Raw genomic sequence first — 10,100 nt, 5'->3', positions numbered from 1 at the left:
CAGTCATTACATACTGTATGTTTACCTGAGGTGACAGCAGTCCTCATTCAACCAGCACTGGTTCAGTCTGTCCCCGTCTGTGCCCATCACTGTCTCAGTCTGAACCTATAGTCTATGGTTCAAACCCATCACTGTCTCGGTCTGTCCCTGAACCCATCACTGTCTCGGTCTGTCCCTGAACCCATCACTGTCTCAGTTTCAAACCTATAGTCTATGGTTTAAACACATCACTGTCTCAGTCTGTCCCCATCACTTTCTCAGTCTGTCCCCATCAGTGTCTCAGTGTCTGTCTCAGTCTCAACCCATCACTGTCTCAGTCTGAACATCACAAAAATAAAAATGATACAAACCTTGAAAGAAAATGTGATAGAGTGGCAGATTTCTTTTTTACTTAATTCCTGGTGTGGATCATTCAGGTTCTTACTGCAACCAGCCTAAGAAAGTATATTTATAGTATGTATATATAGCCTACTAATATTGACCAGTATGAGCCTTCACAGACATATTGATATCAGTGGCCCTGTTTGCAGATATGCACTAATATTAAAACTTGTATTATACAGAGAAAATGTAGGAAACTGTGCATTTATCTTTATGTTTTATTTACAAAACAAAACAAATATTTATTCTCTTATTTCAAGTTAGTTTGGTTGTATTTGTGTTTTGTACTTGTTTAGTCAATTTCTGCTATTGTTCATTCAGGTCCTTACACACACACACTGCCAATAGACAATGAGCCTAAAAAGCTATAAAAGTATCCATATATAGATTGATATAAAATCAACATATCAATTGGCCGATCAGCTGATATGAGTCCTCACAGATATATTGATATTAGTGTTTATGTTTTAAGTTTTATTTAACAGATAAACAATGCAGGAAAAATGTGCATTTAGATTTATACTTTATGTAACAATACCATATTTCTGTTCTCATTTCAAGTTCTATATGTTTGTTTGTATTTGTGTTTTCTTTTTTGTTTGAAGTTAAGTTTGTAGTTAAACTGTTAAATAGCAAGTCTCAATCACATTTCCTCTTAAGAATGATTGGCAAAAAAAAATATATATATATATATATACATATGGACTGATATATCAGTTTCTAAAAAATGCTACCCACTCCTAATATCGGCATCAGCATCTGCCTCCAAAAATCTGTATAGGTCTGGCTGTATAATATATATATATATAATTGCAAAAAAGCAATCAAATTTTCCGCTGATTGAGACTGAACTTAATTCAAAGCATATTTTAAGTTACTAGTTGATTCTGATACCAGACACTTTGACCTTCAGGTAAAACCAATGTATTTTCTTATTGTTTACACAAGTGCTTGAGAAAATAATTTTAATCCAATGGGGGGGGAAAGTATAACTACTAAAAACTAAAAAAATAGCTTTAATATGAGAATATCTGTCATGCATGGTATGCTTTAAAAAAAAGTTGGCTCCCAGTTGGCCTCCAGTGTAAATGGTAGATGCACCACCTGCTGTGATATTATCATAATGGATATGAATTCAATAAGTCAATATTTTTTCTCAGCTCATGTGCTATGTAAAACTGGAATCATATTTAAATTTGACTGTATCAAGAAATATGTAACCAAGGTGATTTTGATTTAAATAATGACACCAAATATAATAAAACAAATATCAATGCTTTAATTTATTCTGGGTCATATCCTGAGTATATGTGTATATGAATCATTTAAATGATCTGCTTATTTATTAATTTTGGGTTATTTTGTCCATGTCAATATGTGAATCGAAAGCATTGCACATAAGGTTTATGGGATGGCCCAAGTGAATAGATGAACTATGTATGTATTTTATGACACCATTATATGAATTGTTACCTCCAAAATGAATGAAAAACGAACAAAAACTTGGTCACAAAAATGCTTTAATTTAGCATTTACAAAACATTTGTCCCAACATTTTTACAGGTTGTCAGTGCAGTGTCACACATATTCACAGGTCTGATGAAACCAGCAGGGATTCACTCTCCTGACCAAACATATCGAGGCAGGCCTCACATTTCCTGACGCACCGTAACGCTGTGGTACCAGTCCTGATGACCTGCTCTACTCTTGGCCTGCAGCAGACAACCTAGAAATCATTTAAAGCTTTTCAACAATACAACTTTAGAAAATAGTTTGACCTGGGGTTAAAAAAATCACTTAGCTTGCATGTCCTCGTGTAGCTGTTCTTGCAGCTCAGGCTGTGGAGAAGGGTCAGTTACTGGACACTCACCATGAGTGGTTATGTTACACAGCTCCTGAGCGTGTGCCAACAGAACATACCAACACCATCTTCCTTCATTTAGACCTGAGCAGAGGCTACGGACAGCTGAATATGATACTGTTATATTATAGACATGTGCCAATGTAAGTGTACTCGCCTGAAAGTGTACGATTATATAAGACATGATTTCTGTGACTGTTTAAAAGTTGTTATAGAGTCAAATATATGTAAAAGGGAGTATTTTTACATGCACATTCATATCCTGGTTTTTATTCTTATTAAGGTTTTGCTCATATCCTGGAGATAAAGTTATATTGGAAATAAAATTAGTTCCTTAACAAATTTGGCTTTAATGACGACATCATAAGTTGTGATTATCCACTGCATAAAAACTTAAGAAAACTGGACCCTTCTAGTGTTTGATACACAATACTGGTTGCACACACACACACACACACACACACACAATATTGCCCTATGACTAGTTTGCCATCCAGTGGTCGGAGAGTGTCGAGCACAATATTTCTGTATTTCTGTTATTTTACATAAAAGCCAGTAGGTGGTACTCCATGCGTTCTTGTTTCATGCTTCCATTTTGTCCACATGATCAGTGGCAGGATGATGGAGACTTACTTGAACAGTAATCAGACAAACACATACAGGATACACACAGATAGTTTGTACTAGTAGTATTTCAAATATAATAATACTATATATCTCAGAAGATTCCAACACAATTTGTCCAAAAGTATCTGTTTTGCAGTTAATTGTAATAGGAATCGGGTTTGCATTAGTTGTAATGTAATCTTTGAATAATTATAACACTGGCACACAATAAACATGTAGTGTAAAAGGAAAATTAAGTTTCCATGCACACCTACAACAATTAACATCTCATACCTTGCAGCTTTTCTAGTAAACATCTACTTTCTGTGCTCAAAAAAGGACTTTCACAACGAGAACATTCTTTAAACATCACATAAAGGAAACTGAAAGACAAAAATATCATTTGCTGCGCGTCCAAAACATCAGAGAACCACATCCAAAGAAACTTAATGTTGACAATAAAATTAAAAAAAATGCAAAATGATGAATATTACTGCATCACGTACATAAAGTAAATATAAAAAAAGCATCCTTTGTCAACAAAAATCCGTCACACAGAACAATGTAAAGAGGAAAAGTTCAAATTGAACCTATATAAAAAACAAACCTCAAAAGGGCCCACAATCAATATCTTAGTAGCATTTCGATACATAGTATTTCTCCTCAGACACTTGACCATTAATGACATTAATCCACCAATTCACTGACCTTCAGTTATACTTCAAAATGTTTACCCTAATCAATGCTGCTAAAACCTTTATCTTGATGTTCTCCTTTACACTTGACATCCATTGCACTTCTGTCCGTCCTGGGAGAGGGATCCCTCACATGTGGCTCTCTCTGAGGTTTCTACGTTCTTTTTTCCCTGTTAAAAGGGTTTTTAAGTAGTTTTTCCTTACTCTTGTTGAGGGTTAAGGGCAGAGGATGTCACACCATGTTAAAGCCCTATGAGACAAATTGTGATTTGTGAATATGGGCTATAGAAATAAAATTTGATTGATTGATTGATTGATTTCAATAAATTACATTCTGATCCTGCATCGATTTACCAATAACTGTGTGTGTTGTTTGTCGTGGTTATAATATAAGTAGAACTTTAACATATTTAGATGCAGTTCTTATTAAGTTAATAGCTTATATATGCCATGTTGAATCAACCCCACCGCCAGCCAGTATTCAGTTAACCTTGTACTTAACAGCTGTGGAATGTAACTACAATCTCTTTTACCCAAGTACTGTGCTCAAGTACAAATTGAAAGTATTTGTGCTTAAATACTGTATTTTGTCTTAATAATACTTTATATTATTATATTGATAAGGAATGTTTTGTTTTGATTGTATCTAATAACTATAGATATTTAACAAATGTAGAGTTTTGCATATAAGCATGGCTTTTTATGAAATACGATGCTTTATTATAGGTTAAATAAGTAACATTATGTAAAATTTGTTCAGATGTTTGACAGAAAATGAATTGCCAACTATTTTTTGTGTCATTTTTCATTCTGTAATGACAGTTTTGTTATAGTTGCAGATGTGAGAATTTGCTGCTTTTATGTTTAATAATGTTTAGAATTACTTTTTGATTTGGAAAATGGTATTGTGGTATTTGTGTTGTTTTCTAACTTGGAAAAGACAATTAATCAATTAGGAAAAAAACAAGGAGATTAATACATAATGACTATCATTATTAGTTGCAACCTTATATCCAATTATTATAAATCAACTTAACCTCAACAAACTACAACTGTAAAATGCTGCTTAAACCTTAATTCATTAATAAGAATAATCTAAAAAGACTTACTTTTGGGTTCTAGATCGTACTTACATACGTGTACTTACATATGTGTACTTAAGTAACAATTTAATGCAGTAGAGCTTTTTTTCTAAGGTAAAAGTTCTGAGAACTTATTCCATTGCTGATGTTTTATCCATCACCTTGTTGGTTGGACTGGTTTGGACTTCTCTGCCAGAAGGTGACCAGATAGGGAGGACATTTGAGAACGCTGTCCCCCAGGCGTTCTTCCTGGGTGCCGAGCTTGACGCAGAACGACGTCTCTGACTCCCCTGTGCTGAAGTGCTCTGTGACATCGTAACGCAGGCCGCAGCTCTCTGCGACTGTGGTGGGGCTGGCGTGTAGGTGCAGTTTGGTGACAACGGGGGCAGTGGCTTTGACTTCCAGCTGCTCGTGTCCAGCAGCAGATATATCCACGGGCAACACCACATAGGCACGCAGAAAGCTCTCCCCAAGGGTACACTTGAGCTCCTTAGACCAGCAGTATTCCCCAAGGTCCCCTGGGAAGAGATGATATATGAAGGCCTTCACACAGCAGATCGTTACATATACAGACTAACAAAACACAGGCCAATGTCAGTCGCTCACATAGGAAAATGAACTTGATAGTCTCAACACAGAGCGCTGGTTATTTTTAGAACAAGCTCTTCTCAAAAGATTTTATTTTGCAGCCAACCCTCAATGACAATGTCTCCAAGGCTGCTTACCTTCTGTGGAGTCTTCAAGCCGTATGTTGTTATTGTCCTGAAGTTGCAGTTTTTTGTAGTATGTCATCCGGGTGCACTCCAATAAGCAGTTGGTCAGCTGTGGCCCCACTCTGGGTCTCAGTCTCAGCTGTGTTTCCTTCTCTGAACATTCGATGGCCCCCACAGCTGGCAGAAGCGTGGACAGTACACCGACACACATCCACACAATGAGATATTTTGACATTTTGTGTGCTGGCAATGCTGAGCTGCAGGTCCAAATCCTGTTGTCCTCTCGTAGATCTGTTGTTTTTCCGTAATCTGGGATCAATTTCTTGCTTGCACGACTTGAGAATCATTAGTTAAGTCTCCACTGCAGCCAGGGGGAGATTTATAAAAGCTCAGAGTGCAAACGCACACACAGCAACTGAATATATTGAAGGCTTGTCAAAAGTGCGCAACATGTTTCTCTTCCCCTGAACAACGCCTGGTTTTCAGTGCCAACATTTTCTATTTCCCTCCCTCTGGACTTGGCATGTAACCATCAGCCAGTCATGAAATCCCAAATTACTGTCACAAGGAAATGATTTCACAAAAATATAAAATAAAAGTGAAAACCAAGCAAAAACAGTCTGTTGATGTCAATTATCTTTATTCAAAAAATGCCAGAGAGAAATCACTGACTTTGTACAAATGATTAAGATGCTAAATCAGCGGTATATGCACAATAAATCATTTTTCATGCGATCTAAGTCTATTGATTAATTTCAGGTGACGTAACAGCCCACTCCTAAAAAATACAAACAATACTTGAAAAGTGAATGGTGAGGTAACTTGGTGAAGTGAGTGGGAGAATACAAGCAAACAACTGAGAACTATAAAATATCATGAGAAGTGAGCTGTTAAAAAATGTATATAAAATTGTATACATTGGAAAATATGCTTTGGATTAATACATGAGTTAACTGAAGAAATAATAGCACTGACACCAAGAGTAATTAGCCTCAATAAAAAAAATTCTAATTCATTTAAATCACAATTTAACCCCATTTAATTTGAATTCCACTTTTGGGTGCCAGGACAAAAACTTTATGATTAATAATTATTGACTTTTTGTTCTTGCCAAAATTACAGATCACTACAATGTGAATACAATGCAATACAATGTGAAATATAGAAATGTTTACACTTGGTTGAAATTATAATGATTAAATTCAGATTTTTCTTTGCCCACAACATGATACAAAGCAACTTTGTTTTGTTGCAAAAAATGTATATTTCATATAACTAATAATAATTGTTTAATTGTCACAGTTGTTTTTGGAGGGGGGCAGCATTGTCCTTTTTTAAAAAAAAATTCTGCTTGGAGAAACATGAAGTTTGTGGAAAAGTACAAAACAGATGTTATTCATTTACACAGACTTTTAGGTGCAGGGAGTTTGATTTGAAGCATCAAAATTACGAGCCTGTATTTCATTTATCGCTTTTAAGTCTGTTTTTAATATGATGCAATTTGGCCTGTCTGGATGAAATGGAACTGTTTTCCATGAGATGAAAACAGATCAGAGGGAGGATTGGCTTCGGACCATCTCAGATTTTTGGAGGGGACACTAGATGACTGTTAGTTATAAATAAAGCTGTGGACTCATGACCTGTTTAAAAGATAAACTGGTGTCAGCTGCATTTCACATCACTTTTTTATAACTTGTTGCAAGAGGAATACTTGGATTCATCTGCAGAAATTCTCTTTTTTATTAACCTGCAAAATCGAACTGGTAACTCTTTATTAACAACAGTATCACATGAAATAAATTGTAATTTGAGAACAGTCATGTGTGATCGAGCTCAATAATCCCCTTCTCTCACCACCACTATTAAAAGAGCATATAATTGTAAATCAGTTTTGTGGTCGAGTGACTTGACAAATCTGTGCTACCCCCTTGTATCTCTTTTTTCTGGCTACAGCAGAGAAACAGGAATGCAAAACTTAGGTTCCCACGCTCAGAGTTGAAAAAGCAACATAAGTGAAGATAGGCCTGCACCTAGAGGTATTATCTACTTCTAAATGTCTGTATTTTTTGTTTACGTGCCAAGTGGCTAACAGATGTCACAGGAAACCAACTTTACGCTTTGTTGGCTCCGGGTCCACAGCTGCAGCTGCGGGTCAGCTGCACAGAGGAAATGACGACAGTGCTGGACTCGTCCACATAGACGATGGGCACCATTTCCTGGGAGCTGGGCTGACAACATGGCACCTGGACCTGCAGAACAAACAAAGAGAGGAGGAGGAGTCAGGCATTGTGACACGGTTTGATATTTAGAGTGAAGAAACTGTCCAAATAGACTGAACTGAGGCAAAGTTCAGTTTTTTGAAGACAATTAATGAAATAATAGACATTTATTTTAACTTTAAAAGAGAATAATTAAGTGTATTACATGTGAATTGATATATATATATACTTCAATGTTTACAATATATGTTTACTTCTTATACACACCGGGGTTTGCAGTTTTATTTCACTATTTTAACACCTGAGAGAAATATACCTGTGAGTCGGCCTCCTGGCCATTGGTGTGGGATGATGGACATTGCACGGTGTTCATCTCAGGGTTGCAGAGTGCACACTGAACAATGGTGAGGCTGGAGGGATGGATCACCCAGTTGTCCCAGCCCAGCTCTATACCAAACACAAGAATTGATATTATTATTATTATATTTTTCATATTTAAGTTATATGTCAGTTACGACACTCAAACATCCACACACATTGAATTCGTACCTTTCATGAAGATCTCAGAGGCCACGGAGCAGCACCTCAGACTGTTTTCTCCATCATGTGAGTCAGGGGCTGCTGCAGCTGCAACAACATAAAAAAATGCCACAAGGGATGAGGCTCAAGTTGGAAAAGTGCGATGTTGTTTGTGGCCATCATGAATGCATGATTCCACTCACCTGCAGCAACTTTGGCTCTGTGAGAAATGGCGCGCTGCCATTGCTCTCTGATAGCGTGCAGCCCGCCAGCAGGAAGCCGAGGCTCGGCCTCCAGGTTGAGAGCCCTAAGGAGACTCTTCCTGATGGACTCCAATGACTCGCCATGGCAACTGAACATCACATTTAAATATTAAATATTAAATATATAAATAGTATTAAAATAGATTACACAGAAACACATAGAAGTACAACAAATATCGAACATTTAACTTTGTCCTCAGACAACCGGACGGTCATGGCGGCCCTGAATTACACAAAGAATATTGTATTTTACAGAATGCATGTGAACGCCTCATCATACATGCATCAGCACAGATCAATGTCATCTGATAGGCAAGTCTAGAGCACTGCAGCTGTTTGAAATGACTTCTCTGACCTGACAAAATGTTTCATACTTTTTTTGGGGATCATATTGAGTAAGAATGTTTTCAATGTTCCCCGCACAAAATAAAAAGCCCTACAATATACAATAAATCATTGCATACAGGCGTGTGTGTAAACAAATGTGATATTGACCTGATGGCAGAGATGGCAGAGGTTGCAGGTTCTTCATTGGATGGCTGCAAGACAAACGCAATCACGGCCGAAGAGCCCAGAAGCATTATCGAGATGGTGAACGCAAAGGACATGGCGGACGAGCTGGGTGGAACAGCTTTTCGAGTCAGGCAAAAGAGGCCGCTTGCTGTTGGTTCTGTCCGTCTGGTCGGAGGCTGGAGATAGGAGTAACGAGATGAGGATGCTGCGCAACGTATTGTTTGTCAAGGCCTGGGAACCTGGGTTTTTATCTTCCTGTAGCCCAGCTTGGCCTTGAGATACTTAACATTGTTGTCTTCTTGTCCCCCTGTTCTGTGTGAAAGAGAAGAGGAGGACGACCCAGGAGAGAAAGAGACGTTAATACACTCAGCAATGAGGGGTGAGAAGAAAAAAAAGAAGATATATGGCAAACCACATGAGGACATTTCAAATATGGTTTACCATATTCCTTGTAACATACAGTTTTACCATTCTGATTTACTTTCTGCACTGAGGCTTTAAGGTTGTTAAAATCATCTAATTTATCAATATCAGTATAATAGAGCCTATAATATATTATATGTGTCTTGACTTAAATGCTCTGCATTAAAGCAGTATGTGTTCCAAACCGAAACATGCTAAATATGCTAAACTGCTGCACTACAAGATAATTCTAGATGTCTTGTCATTCTGATATATTTGTTATCTTTGAATTTTGAATAAAGCTGTGTGGGTTTGAACAATGTCTGACCCTTCAAATGGACCCAAATCTACATTTAGAGAGAGCACAGGCCACAAACACATCTGAAATCTTGGCTGAAAGACGGGAAATAAATCCAGAGAACCCCACAAAGTCAACAAAGACAGCCTATTTTTACACGTTTCCACGAGAAGGTCTCAAAACAATGAAACACAAGCTGTCCATTCATTTCTGCACATGGGCAGTTATCAGTGTCTATCACAACTCCCTTTTTTTGGCCTGATATTAAAGGCAGAAATCTCCCTTGATAAATATATTAACAATATTATTCCTCTACAGTTGTTATTCAAGGACGGGACCCAGACGAAAAAAATGTACAACATAAAGTAATGACCGCTGCAGGTGATTCTAATATGTGAAAGTCAGAGGGAAAAAAGAAAAAGGCCTGGCAGCATTGACAGTTATGTGAGCCAGTGTGGACCATGAGAAATGCGAGGAATGATTACTTCAAGTCCTGAGTTGCTCTCTCTTCTCCTCAGAGAGGCCTAAAAATGGGTTAGACGGAAACT

The 10,100-nt window shown here is 37.3% G+C and overlaps 1 protein-coding gene across 1 annotated transcript; it reads right to left on the bottom strand.

Annotated features, from left to right (window-relative positions):
* Positions 1–5,959: 5,959 nt before the first annotated feature.
* On the bottom strand, positions 5,960–9,248 carry gsdf (gonadal somatic cell derived factor). The gene is made up of 5 exons (XM_034602644.1): positions 8,848–9,248; positions 8,280–8,432; positions 8,107–8,184; positions 7,874–8,004; positions 5,960–7,587 (listed from the first exon to the last, which is right to left on the bottom strand). Exons 1-5 carry the CDS (start codon positions 8,945–8,947, stop codon positions 7,450–7,452), a joined length of 600 nt encoding a protein of 199 aa, XP_034458535.1. The 5' UTR covers positions 8,948–9,248; the 3' UTR covers positions 5,960–7,449.
* Positions 9,249–10,100: the final 852 nt, after the last annotated feature.

Source organism: Hippoglossus hippoglossus, chromosome 12 (assembly GCF_009819705.1).
Source record: "Hippoglossus hippoglossus isolate fHipHip1 chromosome 12, fHipHip1.pri, whole genome shotgun sequence".
In the NCBI taxonomy this organism is placed as follows: Eukaryota; Metazoa; Chordata; class Actinopteri; order Pleuronectiformes; family Pleuronectidae; genus Hippoglossus; species Hippoglossus hippoglossus.
This window is presented reverse-complemented; position numbering and strand designations above follow the sequence as displayed.